Source organism: Nuphar pumila, chromosome 2 (genome assembly GCF_984573655.1).
Source record: "Nuphar pumila chromosome 2, dmNupPumi1.hap1.1, whole genome shotgun sequence".
Taxonomy (NCBI): Eukaryota; Viridiplantae; Streptophyta; class Magnoliopsida; order Nymphaeales; family Nymphaeaceae; genus Nuphar; species Nuphar pumila.
Genome location: NC_143250.1, coordinates 95,731,547 through 95,752,809, shown reverse-complemented (window position 1 = coordinate 95,752,809; position 21,263 = coordinate 95,731,547). Strand labels below are relative to the sequence as shown.

General features: G+C 37.9%; 1 protein-coding gene and 1 pseudogene across 1 annotated transcript; one reads left to right on the top strand and one right to left on the bottom strand.

Annotated features, from left to right (window-relative positions):
• The first annotated feature begins 14,674 nt into the window (after nt 1-14,674).
• Nucleotides 14,675-15,175, top strand: LOC149846237 (3'-5' exonuclease-like). Its single transcript, XM_089990686.1, has one exon. It carries the CDS (start codon nt 14,675-14,677, stop codon nt 15,173-15,175), a length of 501 nt encoding a protein of 166 aa, XP_089846812.1.
• Nucleotides 15,176-16,046: 871 nt separating this feature from the next.
• Nucleotides 16,047-17,516, bottom strand: LOC149846236 (pentatricopeptide repeat-containing protein At5g66520 pseudogene; annotated as a pseudogene).
• Between the last annotated feature and the right edge of the window lie 3,747 nt (nt 17,517-21,263).

Below are 21,263 nucleotides of genomic sequence, written 5' to 3'. Positions count from 1 at the left end.
CACTACAAATCGCTATAGCGATTTGCGGAAGACACTACAAATCGCGGATTTGGAATATGACCTCCGGTTAGAAAGATATGACTCTGACAAGTTGGTCCTAATTTGCGGAAGACACTACAAATTGCTATAGCGATTTGCGGAAGACACTACAAATCGCTATAGCGACTTGCGAAAGACACTACAAATCGCTATAGCGATTTGTGAATCGCTATAGCGATTTGCGGAAGACACTACAAATCGCTATAGCGATTTGCGAATCGCTATAGCGATTTGCGGAAGACACTATAAATCGCTATAGCGTTTCACGATTTACGGAAGACACTACAAATGCTACAAATTGCTGTAGGAAAGCCCGATAATACTACAAATCATTGTTGGAAGGCCCAAAAAAATTGGAAGGCGATTTACGGGATCCGCGCCGGGGGGGAGCCCCCGGACCCCCCTCCTGTAAGGGCAAAAACTCTAAATCAGGTACATAAGTAGAGAGAGAGTGAGAGGGTTGGTGTTCATGGCCTTCTCCAGGAGGAACCCTTTACCTCTCTTGATTTCTTCTCTACAGAGAGAGAGAGTTTTACAGTGTTTTACGAAGAAGGAAGAAGAAGAAGATGACGATGCAGCAATGTAGGATCGTCTGTTGGATGTGCACAGAAGTAGAGAGAGAAGGGAGAGAGAGTGAGAGGGTTGATGTTCATGGCCTTCTCCATGAAGAACTCTTTGTTTTCCTTGATTTCTTCTCTAGAGAGAGAAAGGGTTTTACAGTGTTTTACGGAGAAAGAATAAGAAAACATGTTTGTCCTTTTTTTGAACAGAAAAAGAAGAAGACTTTGAAGAGTCAACATCATCCTCGACTTTCTGGATGGAGGACATGTTTGTCCTTTTTTTGAACTATTTGTTTTTTTCTTTTTTGAATGAAAGGCATTTTTGTCATTTTCTCAAACCATCACTTTATGAGAAGAATAGCAATAAAGGGTACTTAAGTCTTTGCAACAACACCAGAGTCCGATGCAAAGTCATGTCAACATACACGGGAATACAAGCCCCATGTGCTTGTATACGTGGTGCTCATTCAAAGCCCCGAACACAGACGTGGGATTCAGTGAATCATCGGGGGGGGGGGAACATATAACCTGCTTCGCTTGGTTGGTCACTCAATTAGCCACCTCATTCAAAACCCAATTACAACTGACCACATGGCATATGGTCCTAAAAAAAATGGATCTAAATTTAGATCAAAAATAAAAAAAATCTACCCAATCGACCCACTACATCATCTATTATCTCAAAAGAAATTTTATTAGATACTAAAGTTATCCGGATTCGTAAGATCTGACTCTTATAAAAAAATAAAGTAAAAATATTACATTATTATTTTATGTTTCGAAAATCATAATATAAGAAAAAGTGTGAGAATAAAATTTCTGAGATGCATAGAACAAAAATCTCAGAAATGCATGTAAAAAGATGATTTTGCCCCTAGACCTCATTTGGACCCAAATTGGGTGTTTCTTGCTTAGGGGTCTCAGGTATGAGAATTTAGATCGGGTCCCACTCCTTGCGTACATCCAAATTGGTTCAGGTGCGCTACATCAGATCTCCTGAGTGATCCCTTATGTGTTCCTAGCCGATCACATGGCAGTATTCCATTGACCCCACAACAACATAATGCAAATTTCATTCAAGATGCTGTCATGTGATTGTTTGGGGTACATAATAGATCACTTGAGGGATGCTTGGCTTAAAAGATGGTTTTGTGGAGTTCTCTTATCTTTTTGGGGTAGAAAGGGAACTGATATATATATATATATATATATATATATATATATATATATATATATATATATATATATATATATATATATATATATATATATATATATATATATATATATATATATATATATATAGTCACTAGAATATGAGAACTAATGTGATATAAACAAGATTTTTTTAAGGCTTTAAAATCAATGGCTCATAATCTTCATAAATATTCAAGCATTCAAAAATCACATATTTTCATAAAAAATACAATATCCAATAGTTGATTATTCAGATGGTTGGATTTGCAAAAAAAGTGTTGAAAATTCCCATATTCCTAATTCTCATATTCTAGTGTCTATATATATACATTGAAGTATACTTATCATATATGCTTGGGATTATTTAAAGGGGCTTTATCTTTCATGGTCTTCTTTCTCTGCTGTTTTTCTAGTTTAGTTTGTGTTTCTTTATTGAGAGTCATGCACCATGTGATATAATGGAGGTCAAGAACTCTAAAAGGCTTATCCCATGTTTCCTTGCTTGAAAACTGCCTGAGTATTTCTTCATTGTAAAGAGTGGTTGTTTATGATGTGTCGTGTTGAACTATGTTGTTCTTCATATGATAATTCCCTTGAGTTTTGAAAATTGGAGAAGGAATTCACTTGGGCACTTTTTGTTGGAAAAATTTATGTGGGCCTACATACGTTGAATTGCACATTATGGATTGTCTTAGGTTCAAGCCTACTTTATGTGATGTAGTTCGGTTGGGCCATATGATATCTCATATGATATAGTCTATTATGTGAAGAGACCTCTTCTTTCTATCTCCAACTTTATGATGGCCTGAATTAGAGAGACTCACAGTTGGATACAAATTAGGTTATGGTCCTCAAACCATATATAGTGATTTTCTCTCTTTAGACTTTATATCTACAATAAGAGAAATTAGTCTCTCTCATAAGGTTTAGATAAAGAAAAATGGCCACGTATACAGGTTCTAGAAGATCAAACCCGTCAATGATCTACCGGAGCACCAATGAATTCAGGTATGCTTTTGCATCAAGTTTTAGTTTCTGTTTTATTTTCAACGATTTATTGCGAACATGCATGTCAATCATTTAGTTTTTTGGCGGATTTCTAAATCCAACAATTTGTATCAAAGCTACATATTTTCATTGAATTGTTGAAACATATGATCCTGTTTGCAGCGATGATCCATTATGATTGGTGTCAAGGCACGGGTAGAATAGGGCTGATCAGCCCTCCTTCTACTGATTGTCGGATCATCGTCGAGTGGTGCAGGGGCTTGCCCCTATTTAGACCACCAAATGGGAAGAGCTGTTTGGCCCTTCCCTAATTTTTTGTTCGTCGAACAGTTGACAGGGGATGCCGACCGTTCGATTCACCGAATGGTCGATGCACCCTCTCATTAGGTCATTCAGGACAAGGGGGGAAGGCTTCGCCTGGTTCAATCTCCAGATGAGCATTAGCCTTCTCCTTTCACCGAACGACTCAGGAAGGTAGTCGTTTTGTCCTGGCTCTGTTGGGTCTGGTGGCAACACAGCCCCCCCCCCCCCCCCTCTTTTTCAATCCTCCACCAGTGGACATCGACATTCAAATCCACGATTTGCCGATGGCATCTTGCTTTGGGCTCGACCCTTCAAACGGTGCCAGATAGTGTTAGGCGAGCATGGTGATATAGAGGCCATTATCGGCCATTCAGAGGGGTGCCAAGGTTGTTTTCAGCTTTGTAGTTAGTGCTAGGCCATGTCCGCCGAACAAGGGAGTGCCAGGGTCATTTTTAGCCCTTTAGTTGATGTCAAGTCGTGTCCGATGTTCACAGGGGTGCATAGGCCATTTTGACCATTCGGTTGCAACCGATTCGACTTTTAGACATCAAAACGAGAATCGGTTCGGTCCCAGACGACTGTATCAGTGACCGATTCAGCGCAGTGCCAGGTGACTCGATCAGGTAGACCGATTTGACTGATCGTCCTAGGCTGGTTCGACTATTTGGTATGGAACGGTTCTACAGTCATCACCCGAGACAGTTGCCTGGGCCAGTTCGACTGTCTGTGTTGGACCAGTTCAGTTTCCTGCACAGGACCGATTTGGCCACTGTGCTTGTTGGGTACAGACCTCACCAGCGACTCAATCAATTTCGTAACTAGTCTGGGGCCGAGTCGGCCTGACTATCTTTCAAGGGTGGGGCTTGTTGACCCGGTTCAACCCCATTCAGTTGAGGGGCTGAATCGAGTCAGATGGGGTTTTGGGGCCAATTCAATCCTGATTTGGATTTAGGGGGGCTAAATCGGGTCAGACCATGCTTTATTGGTCGGGCCTGGTTAGACCCGACTCATTGCATGGTAACCCACCAGGTTGTCTTGTGATGGGTCTGACCTGATCCGAGTTAGACCAATTTTTTGACCTGAAGGTGGGTCCGGCCAGGTCCGATTGGTTGGACCCGTACACAAGCCATAATAAAAAAAAATTATAAGGACATTATTAAGGCTATTTGGTGTGCTTCGTGAGCTATTTTCGATTATTTTTTGGCCCATGTATATTGTGTTTGTGCTTTCTTTATGTTCATGTGCATTAATTAGCATACTTCAACCTCGGTATTCATTTGTTTTTGGATCCGATATTCTAAATTGAATTGATTGAATAAATATGTTGCCAAAGTAACCTCTATTATATAAATTAGTTCATTTTGGAATATTATGATGTTTATATGTTTGTGGTTCATGCAAATAGTGATTGACCCAAAGAAAGATTACTATTTGGCCAAACCCATATATATATATATATATATTTATTAATAAATATGAGACAATTGTACAGTTTTTCATGTGAATAACGAGTCGGTCCAAAGAAATACTTATTGTTTGACTAATTGTCCATGTTTGATTACTGTTTTGAGAGTACCGCTTATAAGTTGACATTTTTGTCCAAAGATTAAATGTCAATGTTGTGTGATCATGCATACATTTTACATGTTTATTCATCTTATTCTATGCATGATCCAATATAAAATTGCATTAAAAACTCATCTTTATCATTATTTTTTAGAATATGCTTCAAAATTGAATTTTTTGAAAAAAAATGCATTTTACGTTTTTCGGTATTTTTATTAGTTAGAATTTTTCTAATTGATAATTTAGTTAGATTAGGACTTATTTAATTATTGTTAATTAGTTTTAGAAAATACTTCTTTGAAAAACACGTTTTTAATAGGGGACTTGTTTTGGAAATTTAAAAATATTTTGGACTCTTTTTGAAAACTTTGTTTTTAACCTAATTAGGCTTATAAATAGTAGTTTTGAGGACTGAAAAAATATTTTTTTCAGCAGCCCTCTTGCCTCCATCTTCCCTTCTCCCTTCTTAATTTTTGGCCGATTTCTTTTCTCCTTCTTCTTCCTCTTCTTATTCTTTATTTCATCGATCATCTAAGCTTTATCTTCATCGGCTTTTCTTGCCTTCTTTGTTGTAGAGGCGTGTATGCAGATGGAACCAACCACTTTCTCTTCTCAACCCTTTCATCGGAGGCGATATGTGATAGGTCATTTCTTTCTCCATCTTTTTTTATCGTGGATTTAGGTTTTGCATAGCATAACGCATTGCATAGCATATAGTTTTTATAGATCATCATAGCATCTGCATATTCATCTAGATTAGTTTATGTTTTGCATCTAAAAATAAATAAAAAGAAAAAAATATAATACATAGTTCGTTTATGATAGATTAGTCGATTCTTGATTTGAACATTAGAAAAGTGTAATTTAGAAAAATCGATAGGTTTAACACAAGGTTTTCATATATTTTTGTGTTTATTGATTAGTTTAGATTAAACTTAGGATTAGATTTAACATAGAATACTCTGCAGTTTTATCATGATTATCGTTTTAGATCATATGCACAACACAGTTTTTTTTAGCTGAGTATTGTGTTGATCGATTTTTGGTTTGTTTGTTTTTGAAATCCAGTTTTGACGCCAAGCGATATGCTATTTTTTTTTTATTCAGCCTGCATTGAATCTGGTGTTTTCTTTTATTTATCAGTCTCAGTTATTTGATTTTATACAGTCAGCATCTTGTTTTACGTAGTTTCAGCGGTTCTTTTTTTTTTTTTTTACATTGTCAAAGAACCAGCGTGAAGATGTTAGTCAACGTTTTAATATAGGTTAGTTAGGTACAGAATTCATTTTTGTGCATTGACGTAATAGGTTACATGTTTTTAGTTTTTGGTATTCAGCAAGTGTGATGTAGAAGTCAACGTTTTTAATTTGTTTGAAAACTTTAGTGTGGTTGCAATATTTTAATCGTTTTGTTTTACATGCAGCGTGTCATTGTGTTTCAGCAAAAGTTAATAAGTGGTTCAATATAATATTCGGTAATGTAGTTTGTTTGAATTTTTTTTTAATAAATACTTAGCATAGTTGTGATTTTTAGTAATGGTAAATGTTATACCGTAGTGAGTAAAACTGTGTTACGTTTAGTTATCTTCAGCCGGTATTGTAGAGTAGATTAATTTCTGTTGGCTTTATATTATGCATTGAGTAGATTAACTAGGTTAATTAGGTATGCTTTATTAATTTTCTTCTTTAGCTGAGTTGTGATTCTGTTAGTGGCTAGGTAGTTAATCATCAATAGTCCATTGCCTTTTGTTTTTTTGATAATTTGTGCTTTATCATGCATAGGATAGATTATTTTGCATAGCTCTGTAGTTATTGGATATTAGGTTCACATTAAGTTAATTTAGTTTAGTTTTATTTTTCATATGCAAGTTAACATTAGATTTACTTGATGCAGATAGGCTATTTTTATAGTTATTATTAGCCAATCTTGTTAGGGATCGTTCATGTTATTCATTTGTTAATATTAGTTTAATTAATTAGTTTGTCATGTTCAGTTGAGTACTTTCTAGATTTTTTTTAGTTTACTTTAGTTTCTTGAATTCTTGAATTAGTTAGCCATTAGTTTGTTGCAATTTAGTTTTTTTTTATTGTTAGTTAGGTGGTTTTGCTATTTTGTCTTTTAATGTTGGTTGTTTTCAATTAGTTATAAGTTAGTTCATAGTAGCTCATGATATTAATTAATTCATGTTCTTGTGATTTTTCTGCATATTTGCATTTGATTTTCTCATAGATTTTTGTTTCTGTTGTGTGTGTGTGTTTTTTTTTGTTTCTTGCAGGGAAGTATTTGGACGTGCGGTAGAGCCTTTTTCATGCTCTCGAAGTACTATCTGAAGTCTCCTCAAGCTCTCAGAGAGCTCTTAATCAAACCATACAAAAGTGTTCAACCTAAAAGAGACACAAGGACTCAAGCACTGAAGTCTCTTTTCTTTTTAGATTAGGGTTTAATTTCTGATATTTATTTATTTAATTGGGTCTGTAATAAGTTATTTATTTATTTTGTTTAAGCCCTCTGCGTAGGGTCGTACTTCCTTAGTTAGTTAATTATTGAATTATTTTTTTTTTATTTTAGCAATAAAGAGTAGTTTAGCTTGTGTTTTTTAATACAAGTATTTCCCGTTTCTTGAATTTGACCCGAACTCCACCACTCATGCGAGCCAGTTTTTATTATTTTGTTTTTTAATACAAGTATTTTGTTTTTTTGATAATTTATGCTTTATCATGCATAGGGTAGATTATTTTGCATAGCTCTGTAGTTATTGGATATTAGGTTCACATTAAGTTAATTTAGTTTAGTTTTATTTTTCATATGCAAGTTAACATTAGATTTACTTGATGCAGATAGGCGATTTTTATAGTTACTATTAGTCGATCTTGTTAGGGCTCGTTCATGTTATTCATTTATTAATATTAGTTTAATTAATTAGTTTGTCATATTCAGTTGAGTACTTTCTAGATTTTTTTTAGTTTACTTTAGTTTCTTGAATTCTTGAATTAGTTAGCAATTAGTTTGTTGCAATTTAGTTTTTTTTATTGTTAGTTAGGTGGTTTTGCTATTTTGTCTTTTAGTGTTAGTTGTTTTCAATTAATTACAAGTTAGTTCATAGTAGTTCATGTTATTAATTAATTGATGTTCTTGTGATTTTTTTTATATATTTGCATTTGATTTTCTCGTAGATTTTTGTTTCTGTTGTGTGTGTTTTTTTTTCTTGCAGAGAAGTGTTTGGACGTGCAGTAGAGCCCTTTTCGTGCCCTCGAAGTACCTTCTGAGGTCCTCTCAAGCTCTCAGAGAGCTCTTAATCAAACTGTGCAAAAGTGTTTAACCTAAAAGGGACACAAGGACTCAAGCACTGAAGTCTTCTCTTTTCTTTTTAGATTAGGGTTTAATTTCTGATATTTATTTATTTAATTGGGTCTATAATAAGTGATTTATTTATTTTGTTTAAGCCCTTTGCGTAGGGTCGTACTCCTTTAGTTAGTTAATTATTGAATTAATTTTTTTTATTTTGGCAATAAAGATTAGTTTAGCTTGTGTTTTTGAATACAAGTATTTCTCGTTCCTTGAGTTCGACCCGAACTCCACCACTCGTGCGAGCCAGTTTTTATTATTTGGTGTCTGACTTTCACACTTGTTTTCATTAAAAATATTATTTTAAAAATCATTCTCATAAAACTCACACCATTGTGTTGGGTATCTTGTGATGGGGTTTACCATTGTTTAAATATGTTATTTTATGTTAATGCATGTAAAAATATATGTTAATCGTGAGCTTGTTTTGTTCTTGATTCAGTTAATACTTCTGCTTATACGATATCTGCAAATATTAATTCAATCTTTGTTTTAAGTAGTTTCAATTTCACACTGTGTGCAAGATAAAGATAGAATAAAGCAAGAGAAGACAAAAAGTGCTTATTTGGCATTAGCCTCTAAGGACAAGTTTCAGAAAAAGAAAATGACTAAGAAAGCTATAATGAACCCTTAATCGCAGAAGAAATACAAAAGACATTAAGACCCAAACTCTAGTTGTTTCTTTTGCAAAGAAGAGAGTCACATGAAGAAAGATTGTACCAAGTATCATGTTTGGCGTGAGAAGAAAGATATGTTATTTACTTTAGTTTGTTTTGAGGTTAATTTAACTTATATGCCCAAACACACTTGGTGGATGAATTCTCGTGCTAGTACTTACATAAGTGTGCCTATGTAGGGTTGCCTAAATTGCCGACCATCAATTGTTGTTGAAAGATTCATCTATATGGGCGATGACAAATCAATTTAAGTTGAGGCAATAGAGACATTTAGGTTACTTTTAAAGACTGAGAATTATTTAGATTTGAAAGAAATATTTATTGTATCATTTTTTAGGCAGAATGTAGTTTCTATTTCCACTTTAGACAAATATAGTTATTCTTGTTTATTTGAAAATAATGAATTTAAATTGTTTCTTGATTCAAATCTTATTGGAATCGGTTCTTTATCTACGGTTGATAACCTTTATTTACTTAATATTGTTGCCTCATATAATAAAACTTTGCATTTAAGTTCTCTCGGTACAAAATAAAAAGTAACAAATGTGAATTTCTTTTTATTATAGCACAAGCGCTTATGTCATATTTCTAAACAAAGAATTGAAAGACTTATGTCGAGTGAGATTCTTGATTCCCTTGATTTCACTAACATTCAGATTTGTGTTGAGTGTATAAAAGAAAAATAAACAAACATTAGGAAATTAGGTACCGAAAGGATAACAGACGTCTTAAAACTAATTCATACAGATATTTGTGGGTCATTCCCTACAACTTATTGGAATGATCAATAATATTTTATTACGTTCATAGATGACTATGCTCTTTATGAGTACTTGTATTTAATTTATGAAAAAAATCTCAATCCCTGAATGTGTTCAAATCATTTAAGGTTGAAGTTGAAAACCAACTTGGCAAAAGAATTAAGGTCGTCAGATCTGACTATGGGGGTGAGTACTATGGCAGATATGATGGATCAGGTGAACAACGTTCATGGCCCTTTGCTAAATTCTTAGAAGAATGTGTGATTGTCTCTTAGTATACCATGTCAGGTACTTCTAGCCTGATGAATGGTGTTGCTGAGAGACAAAATAGGACCCTTAAGGATATAGTAAGGAATATGATTTCTCATTCTACCTTACCAGAGTCCCCATGAGGAGAGGCATTAAAGATTGTAACCTATGTATTGAACATGGTACCATCTAAAGCAATAACCAAGACCTCGTATGAATTGTAGATAGGCAAAAAGCCTAGTGTGAAATATTTTCATATTTGGAGATGTCCAGCTTAGGCTAGGTCATACAGATCACATGAAAAGAAACTGAATTTCAGAATGGTTCGCTACTACTTTGTTAGGTATTCTGAAAGGTCTAGGGATTATAAGTTTTATGACCATATGAATAAGTTCTTTTTTAAAATGAAAAATACTTGTTTCTTTGAGGGTGCTGAGTTTGAGGCGAGTGATAAAGTAAAAGACATTGTTTTTAAAGAAGTCTCTTTCTCTTCCTATAGTTGTGGTTGATAATGATCAATTTTTTATTCTTAATATCGTTCCCACAAATTTGGATCAAGGTAATGCTTTAGATCTTCATGTCTAAAATCAAGCTTTTACTCCTTAAGTACAAACTCAAAAAACACCTCAAGAATAAGTGCCACTAAGAAAATCCACTAGAGAGAGAAGAAGGATAATTTCAGATGATTATATTATCTTTCTACAATAACATGAGGGTGATATAAGGAAAGATGATCCAATCAACTTTCATCAAGCCACACAAAGTTTTAACTCTCAAAAGTGGATTGATGCAATACATAAGGAGATTAAATCTATGAGGGACAATGACGTGTGAGATCTTGTCCTATTACCTGAAGGTGTAAAGCTCATTGGTTGCAAATGAATATTTAAAACAAAAAAGGATTCAAAGGGTAATGTGAAAAGATATATGGTCTGTCTTGTTGCAAAAAGGTTTACTCAAAGGGAAAGCATTAATTATACAGAGACTTTCTCTTCGGTTTCTATGAAAGACTATTTTAGGATTATGATGGCACTTGTGGCTCATTATGATTTGGAATTGCGTCAGATTAATGTAAAGACTACATTCTTTAGTATTGACATTGATGAGACAATACATATGGTCAAACTAGAACATTTTGTCTTAGGCAATGCCAAGAAAGTGATTTACAAATTAAAAAAAATCAATCTATGAACTCAAGCAGGCTTTCCATCAGCGGTATCATAAATTTCATCAAGTTGTCCTCTCATTTGGTTTTAAGATGAATGTCATTGTTGAATGCATATACCATAAGTTCAGTGTGAATAAATATATTTTTCTGGTTTTGTTTGTTGATGATATATTGCTTGCCAGTAATGATATAAGCATACTTCACGAAATCAAAAGATTTCTGACAAAGAAATTTGAGATGAAAGATCTTGGTGATGCCGCTTTTATATTAAGAATTCAAATACATCGAGACCGTTTTTAAGGTATTCTTGAATTTTCGTAAAAGAGCTATATTGAAAGGATTTTATATAGATTTGGCATGAAAGATTTTCATAAATTAGGTGATACTCATGTTGCTAAGGGAGACAAGTTTAGTCTCGCTCAGTGCCCCAAACACGAGTCTGAAATTAAGGATATGGAACTGATTCTCTATGCATCTGCTGTGAGGAGTCTTATTTATGCTCAAGTATGTGCACATTCGAATTTAGCGTACATTGTTGGAACGTTAGGAAGATATCTTAGTAACCCAAGTATGAATCATTGGAAAGCAACCAAACGGGTTATGCGGTATTTGCAGAGAACAAAATGTTTCATGCTCACATACAAGAAGTTAGATCAGTTGGAGATCATTGGGTATTTTCATTCTAACTTTGCGAGATGCCAAGACAGTCGTATATCCACGTCAGGTTGTATTTTTCTGTTGGTTAGGGGAGCTATTTTATGGAGAAGTATCTAGCAGACACTCATTACTTCTTTCACTATGACACCATAATTCATAGCCTATTATGAGGCATCCAATCATAGAATATGGTTATGTAACTTTGTCACAGGTTGTAAATTTTGGATAATGATGAGAGACCGTTAAAGTTATTTTGTAACAATAATTCGGCAGTGTTATATTCTAATAACAATAGGAGCTCATCGAAATCAAAGCGTATTGACATTAAGTTCCTTGTTGTTAAAGAAAGTGTGTAGAATGGTCAGATATCGATAGAACATATTGGCATAAACTCCATGATTGCATATCCTCTTATTTGCACAAACTCCAAAAATTGGGGCCAAGTATGGTTCCACCTGGGTCCAAACCAAACCTGACCCGTTGACACCCTTAGCCACGATAAGGGTGGGATGCTCCGTCTTTTGTGTTACTATGAGACCACTCTCATCTCTCATTTGCTGGTTGACATGGGTCAATCTATTAGCATTTTGTTTTTTAATATTTACACAGAAAAACCACCTCCAAGATCATAGGCCTAGACGCGGGCTTTGCCTGACGTACTTACGGTCGCTGTACTGGCAGCATAAAACTCGGTGGGCTTACCCCTTTAATATTTACACGCGTCTTTCTTTTATTGTTAACGTATGATAAGAGATGTAGTTGAGTGGTTTTCCATGGCATAGTGCAAAGCGTATCGGGTCCTTTTTTAAGCACCATCCATTTCGAAGGTCATCACATCTTTAGGTCCACAAATGCTCTACACATCCAGCTAGGTGGGTGGGCTTAAGAGTTAAAGACCTTCGAGTTGAAGGTTGTCACTAGTTCGATGCTTAGGGTGTGCGCTTAAGGGCAGAACAGCGGGCTCCCTACTGGGTGAGAGGGGTGGCCTTGGGGTTTTACACCGACCGGCATGGTGGCCATAACTCAGCAGGTTGGATTTGGCTCTAGTTGATTTTGCCTGACACTGCATCTATATCATTAAGAGTGGGCCCAAGTCCAGATGCAATTCAAATCTCGTAGTATAGTTTTGGATCCGGTTATAATGCGAGACCTTGTGATACTGGATCTGCTGAAGACGGGTAAACTATGAACAAAAGGGGTCGGTTTGGGCTCGATTTTAGTGCAGATTCTATCATATTTGCTTTTCCAATTTCCACCTGGATTCAATTAGATCCGATTACTTGGTTCTGAATACAACCTGGATTCGGAAATATAACCCCTATCTCTATCTGATAGTGAGCTCAGATACGATGTGAGCTCAGGTTGTAGCTCCGACCCGTTCTCATTTTTATGCATGCTGTGCTTGAATTCGGGATAGTAACAGCATTTCACGATGAAGAATGGGTTAAGAAATATGATGAAAATTGTGCATGTCAATGGTATATGGTGAGCTGGATACTGGAAGGACCAGAATCAGTTTTGGCCCTTTAAGATGTGGATCGCACGTGTGTGCATGTGTGTAAATGATTCGGATTCAGATTGGATGTAGCCATGTAGCCAATACCATATCCGACTAATGAGATGTTGGTTAAATGGATTTGAATCCGGATAGTAAAAGCTCACACCAGATCTGGTTGTTTACATGTAAATGAATCCAGATATCCATCAAATTCAGACATTTGCCGGATTTGGTTGCAAAAATATCAAAGGTTTTGTGTTACCAAGTGCAACTAAACTTAATTGAATTTATGCGGATATAGGATAAAATCCAATTCATTGACATCCCTATGGAGAGAAGTTTTCAAGTTTCCAAAAAACTCCAAAAAATCATACAAGGAAAGAGAAGGAACGTTTCTTCCATCCTTCTCCTGCCTGTTATCTCCCTTCCACCACCATCCAGACTTATCACTGCGGCTTGGCCACTGTGGTTCCCTCCCGCAACACCAATCCAAGCACCAGATACCCACACACCACCACCACCACCACCACCAATGCCTCTCCTTCTTCCCACACGTTCACACACTGGGTAACCGTGGGCGGAATAACCATCCTCACCATCGTGACCAGCAACCCGCGTGTCATCGACCACTACAAGAAAACCGTGGATTAGCGACGGCCTATATCCATCGCTAATCCGTCGCTAAGCCGTCGCTAAACTGTTTAGCGACGGATTAGTGATGGATATAGGCCATCGCGAATTTTTTCTCGCTAATTAGCGGAAAAACTTATCTGTCGTTAATTATGTCGGTAAATTTTAAAAAAAAAAACAAAAAAAATTGATCCCTGTCGGGCGGTATTCCGGCAGCACTAAGCCGGACTTATACCGCACCCGACAAGCATTGCATGCACAGAACGATCGCTCTGCCTCATCGCCGGACTTGTATCGTCCTCCGTGAACCGGTGCTCTCCGGCATCGCCGTCCTCCGTGAACCGGCGTCGTCGTCCTCCGTGAACCGGCACCGACGTCCTCCAGTGATCGCCGACCGTCCTCCGCCGTCGCCGTCCTCCATGAACCGACGTTGTCGTCCTCCGTGAACCGGCGCCGACGTCATCCAGCGATCGCCGACAGTCCTCCGGCGTCGCTGTCCTCTGGCGTCGCCGTCCTCCGTAAATCGGCGTTGTCGTCCTCCGTGAACCGGCGCCGACGTCCTCCAGCGATCGCCAACTGTCCTTCGGCGTCGCCATCCTCCACTCTCATATACATGCTCTCCAACACGCTCTCCGACGTCGCTCGGTTTAAATCGAGCGCGATCGATTTAAATTTCGAACGGGGAGAGAGGGAAAATTTCGCGCTCGGTTTAAATCGAAAATTAGCGAGGGAATTTTTCCGTCGCTAATTAGCGACGGAAAAATTTCCTCGCTAAAATGTTTTTCTTGTATTGAGAATTTGCGACGAAATAATTGTTGTCGTTAATTTGTCGCTAATTAGCGACGGATTAGCGATGAAACAACTTTCATCGCTAATCCGTCGCTACTTAGCGACAGATTCATTAAGAAAGTTTTCTCTAGCTAATCTGTCGCTAATTTGCGACGGAAAAAATCCATCGCAAATTTTCGTCGCTAATTAACATTTTTCTTGTAGTGGACGAATGGGTCGGCGAGGTCATGTCGATGACCTACAGGGCCGGGCTCAGCGTCGGGCTCGACTGCGAGTGGAAGCCCAACTTCAGCAGGGGCCACACCAACAGGGTGGGCCTCCTGCAGCTCTGCGTCGGCTCCAAGTGCCTCATCGTTCAGCTTCTCTACATCAACTGCTCCCTCTCCCTCGTGAGCCTACTCCTTCACCCCACCACCGCTTTCGTCGGCGTCGGGATCGAAGGAGACGTTCAGAAGCTGGGCGAAGACTATGGGATCGACGTCGGCAACAGAAGGTTCGATCTGGCCGAGCTCGGAGCATCAAGATTCGATAGAAATAATCTTCGGCGGCAAGAATTGAAGGGTCTTGCTAGGGAGGTTCTTCGGTTGGAGATGTGGAAGCCGAAGAGGATCACGCTGAGCAATTGGTCTGCAATGTACCTTCCTGAGGAGCAGATCGAGTATGCCTGTGCTGATGCTTACGTTTTGTTCGCGATCGGGATGAAGTTGCTGTGGCGTCGGAGACGGTGATCCTGCAATGGGTTTATGGGAGATAGCGGGTTTTTGGGGTGCTTGGGAGGTAGGGGAGGACGGGATTTTTGGGTTCTTCTTTTCTTTGATGAATTTGCTTTGGCTGTCAAGGCATTGCTGGTTTTGTTAATATGCAGTGAGTATCTGAAAATAGCAGGCCTTTGTAGAGGCAAAATCTGTCTGTGAATATGCCCATCGCTGTTCATTATCCACTTGGTTTTACCTCTGTTAGAAGCATAAACCTGATGGGTTTTCTTATCCATCGGGTGTCTGTGCTACCAACAGTTTTATGCAAAAGCCTGACAAAAAGCTCTAACCGTTTTAGAACAGCAATGATGCATGACACTCCTACCGGTAAGATCATTGAACTCCTTGTGATTTCTGCTGCTGTCTTTCGCAATTAAACAACCAAATAGAATAACTGTCTGCGCCTGTACTATGACAAGTTCCAAAGCCTTGGCCTTCTACCTTTGACTGGTGACTGATCAAGGATGAATGTGTCGCCAAATGTGATAATTTCACCACTTAATTTTCAGTCTAATTGCAGCTTAACATACCAAAATCCATTGATCTCATAGCCGTCTTTATCTGGCCAATGTCAAGATGTCTGAGAAGATTGAATACTTCTCTGACATTCAGTTCATGGTTGACAGACTGAGTTCATCATCAATAGCAAATTTCGTCCATTGAATGGATTTATTTCCTCAGTGATAATGTTTCTGCACATGCTTCTATAATCTTACTGCTTTGGCTCAACCTGAGGCACTTCCAGGTTTCAAGTTTCCTTTCTCTTTGTTCATCTCATCCTTTTTTAGTGTGTTTTGGGCTCAAAATCTCACAAATGGATACGGATTAAATAAGAAGCAAGGGTTCAGTCAATAACTCCCCTATTGATCTCATCTACCAACTTACTCAAGTTAGAACATACCTGAAATGCATTTATGTTTGACTTATCTCCCACTACAAACTCCTTACATACTCCATTCATTTCAATCATGCTGCACCCAGGATTCTTATTACAGGCAGCCTCTTTCATGTCTTTCTTCACCTTTGCTGCATCATCAAGCCTTCCAGTTTCATTGTACAGATTCAACAATGCCATATAAAGTGCACCATTCTGTGGCTCATCTCTCAAAAGCTGAGATGTCACTTGCTCACCAAGTTTTGTATGTCCATGAATTCTACAGGCAGAAAATAGTGCACCCCAAACAGCAGCATTGGCCTTCATTGGCATGCTATCAATCAATGTGAGTGCCTCCCTGATCAGTCCAGCTCGTCCGAGGAGGTCAACCGTGCAGCCATAGTGCTCAATCTTGGGCTCAATACTGAACTCAGTCCTCATGCGCTGAAAGTAAGACAACCCCTCCTGCACCAATCCTGCATGGGTACATGCAGATAAAATGGCAACAAGTGTGATATCATTAGGTTTTACTCCTGATCGTTTCATCTCTTCAAAAAGTTCTATAGCAGTCCTTCCAAAGCCATGTGAGGCGAGCCCAGAAATCATAGAAGTCCAAACAGAGACATCTCTCTCCCTGCCAAGTTTAAACACAAGCATTGCACTCTCCGTGCTTCCACATTTGCAGTACATGTCTATTAATGCAGTGGTAAGCCTTGTATCAAGTGTTATTTTCTTGCCTTTTATGTAAGAATGAATCCATCCGCCTTGGTTTAAAGAACCAAGATGGGCACAAGCTGAAAGCAGACTAACAAGAGTGGCAGCATTCGGCTCGATTTGATTCACTTGCATCTCTCTAAACAAGTCCATAGCCTCCTCGAAACAGTTGGCCTGAACATACCCAGCAATCATTGCACTCCAACTGACAACATTTCTCTGAGGCATTTCATCAAACAATTTTCGTGCTTTTGCTACATTCAACGAATTTGCATAAACAGATAACAAAGTGGTCCAAGATGCAACATCTGGTTCAGAAATTTCCGCAAACAATCGTTGGGCATTCTTGGTCTCGCCAGAAATACCATAAACATGAATCAAGGAATTCTTAACATAGACATGGCAATCGAACCCAGTCTTGATTACACGACAATGGGTCTCTCTAGACTTGTGAAAAGATTGGGTGCTAGCAGATGCTTTGAGCAAGAAAGGGAAAGTGTAAGCATCAGGAAGGCCTCCTTGTCTAAGCATTTGGTTGTAAATACTGATCCCTTTGAGTGGTTGAGGGGATGATGCATAGCCTCTAATCATGGTGTTCCAAACATAAGTTGATGGGTACTCAATTTGGTTAAGGACCATCCTACCATACTCAATAGAGGAGGGGTTGGTGATTGCACAAAAGGTGATGATCTTACGTAGAAAAAGTTCTATCTTGTACAAACCCATAGTCAGTATATGGGCATGCAGTTGTCTCAACTCATGCATATTGGAAATGCCACATTCTAAGCTAAACAAACCCATAGTCAGGATTTGGTCATCACTCATCCGTGCTTTCAATCAATATTTGGAGGTAACCAGCAAATGCATTACATAACACAAACTCTTTCCAGTTTTTGCTTGTACCTTAACTCAATGTGGTTTGTGTTGTTCCCTCCCAATTTTGGTAATAGCAAATGATAGAGCAAAAACAAGTTCAGAATCAATGGAAAACGCTAAATTGATGCCAGTAATTTCTCAGTAGATTTAATGGTATAAAAGAGTCAATTTGACCTCTTCTTGGGAAGCCACCTTTGGGATCAGAGACGTAGTCGCGCTGGCTAAGCTTGCTGGACTTGCAGCTGTCGCTTTCAGGTCGTGTAAACCCGAGGCGCACCCGTTGCCCCTAACGAGTCGCTTGCTTCGCATCAGCAAGGGCCATAATGCCCCAATACCCCTTCTTTTATATATATATATATATATATATATATATATATATATTAGAGTTGTCAACGAGTCAAGTTTGGTTCAAACACAGGTGAAACCAGACCCTTAAAGATTACATGAACCAGTCTCGAACTATACCAACTAAAATAATATTCTTAATCCTTTTTACATTGAAAAATTGCAGATCACCCGGATTATAATCAAACCTTCTTAATTATTTATCATCAAACCCTGACCCTATAGCGTTTGGTACAGGTTTGCTCCCGGTCAAAACCAACCCATTGACACCCCTAATATATATACATACCAGCCAGCGGGGCTGACTCTATTCGGCCCGTGTCCCCCGGTTCGGACCAAGCTTGGCCCTAATTTATATGCCCAAGCCGGGTCCATGGCCGGCTGGGCCGGGCGCCCACCTCCACGCCATACCCCTTTGAGAAATAAATATTTATACAACACTCCATTGTGAATCCTGAGTGCGGATCAGGGGATACCCCTCACCGTCTCTTGGATGCCGTTCAGCCGTGGGAATGAATGGCGTCAAGCAAACAGGCTTGGTCCGGATTACTTAGGTCTGGGCCCCGCAAAAAATTCAAAGCCGTTGATGCTTGCGATGAACGGCTTCATGCCACAACGATCAGACATCTCAAACGAAAGCAGAAGCCATTTATATGAGTCACCCTCACTTGATCCGCCTTGGTGAATCCTTGCGGAATCCCTGTTGGTAAGTCAGGTTTGTCCGTGGGGCCCACTGAAGAATATAAAAGTAATATTTTTTTATTTTTAGAAAATTTGCATAACACGCCAACTTTTGGTCTATTTAGAAACAACGCATAACTTTTGAAATATTACAAATACAGGCATGACATTTTAGAATTGCTTTGTTAACTGAGCGTGCGTTCGTAATATCTCAAAAGTTAGGTGTGTTTGTAATAGGCTAAAAGTTAAACATGTTTTCGTAAATTTTTATTATTTATATTGGCAAAAATGATGTTTTGAAGGAATTGAGACAAGGTGAAGTGTGATTGCAAACTTTAAATATAAAATCTTAAATTTATTTTTAATGGCTGATTGGCACATAATATTTTTAATTATTTTTTTGACTGATTCAAAACAATTCACTTGAGTATCGGTATATACCGATTCACCTGAATAGTTGGCCAAACGAAACGATACAGGACCGATACCGATACTTGACAACATTGCTTCACATACATAATATCCATATTTCTTGCACTCATGTAAATAGTGTGGCTTAGAAAGAAAATACCACTGTTGCTTTGGGGACATTTTTACACCTTCCTGCACAACATGCCGAGTTCAAAAGCCCCACTTCTTATGTTAGAATCCTTTGTAGTTCATGAACTTGTTTATGTTTCAGAAAGTGCCAAACAATCCCTTGAGCCCTATTTTCAAGTAAATAAGCTGGAGTTCATGAATTTGGTGTTATGTTTTTGTTGTAAAAAGAAATTGAATCTAGAGATAGCAGCAAAAGATTCCTAGAAGGAAAAATTGAGTTAGGATTGACTAATCAGGGCTCTTTGAACCCAACCTGAGCTCTATATTTAAGGCATAACTTTTGCCCTAAAAAAGTCAGGGTCTTGAGTTTCTAATTTTATGAGGGTGACAAATATCGCAATATTTATGAAAATATCGTGAAAAAAAATACTCAAAATCTTCAAATGGTAGTTTCTCACAATATTTTCAAAATATCATGATTTTTTCATAAAAACATAAATATCACATTTTATATGAAATATTTATGTTTTTAACTGCTATTCAAATCTTGTGTTATTTTAAATTTTAAATATTTTTATTTGTATTTCTTTGTAAAAGCTATTTTTTCAAAAATTTTAATTTGTTTATTATTGCCATATTTTACCCAAAAAAACATGTGTTTTTTTCAAAAAAAAAAAAATATTTCTCGCTAGTTTATATGTGAGCAACAGTCGATACATCAATAGGCCACAAGAAACAAAAGAGATGAGCATAAATTTAATGTGAAATTTCCTCTGGGATCTGTATCCTTCAAGTGGTCAGCTGGTTGCAGGTGTAGTTAATTGAAACTCATAAATTAATTAACAAAGCTAACACTGATGCATTATCTTGGCTCGCAGTCCTTTGGGGATGGCCCAACTGGTTTTTGACTTCTAGGGTTTTAAGGGCTGACTACATGCCAGCAATCAAGGTGTTTATGCAGCTGGCGTCATCTCTTTCATCAACTGGGCAATCATGCCTCCAAACTGACTGACCACATGAACAACAAAGTCCACACTTTATCAACAAATGTGGCCTACAAATAAATTAAGTCCACTAATACAGTCAACAATGCAAGCTTAATTAAGGCCAGGGTAGTTAATCATGTATGCATGAACATCATTCATATCCAGTCAGCGTTGACCAATTAATGTGCGCGAAGTCAACGGTCAGAGTGTTAGCTCAATTCAGTTTAAGTACTATCCTGAATCAATAATTTTGAGTCGAAGTCTCAACTCCCATGTTGTCTGAATCAGGTTGACACGCCAAATGGTGTGGGTGCTCATAAATGCATGTAGTCTGATCGCCTATCCAATGGCTATACCTGGGTTCACAAGGGCTAGCCCTTAAATGGATTGTTGATGCTCTTACTATTTCCCTTTAAATGCACCTAGATACTCTTTTCTTTCATAAAAAAAAATGCACCTAGATACCTAGAAAGGTGGGAAATTGCACTGGAGATCACGCCAGGTTTTTTTTCCCCCTTATCTCACTTTTTTGGATAAATAAGTGAGCAAATCCAGAATTTTTTTATTCAGGTTGAATTAGACAGTGCTACCACCATGGTGGTTACCCATGTAGTCAGTGGGGTCATGACGGATCAAATCCCTCTGGTGCATGGGGGCTGCTGTTGCTTTATCATGGTTGGGGGCACGTAAGGCTGGGTGGTTGTGTCCTCCACCTGAAATTTTACCTCGTAGGAAGGCCGGCGCCCGTTAAGTGGCAGTGATAGGACACAGCAAATTGCTCATTTTTCATCACTAATGTTAAATTATTCAATATTCTGAGAAGATATTGAATCTGTTGGGAGATCAAATGCCGTTCAAATCTGTTTATGATACGTGATAGATCAATTGATCAAACGGTATCCTATATTCAAGGAAAGCAGTTTCTTGAATATAGGACTCTCCTAATTTGTAAAGTGTTTTATCTTGTAAAGTTTATCATCATAATAAGTTTTGTTTTTAAAAGAAAAGAAGGGCTACTTACCACGTTCCTGTGTATTCTTATCCA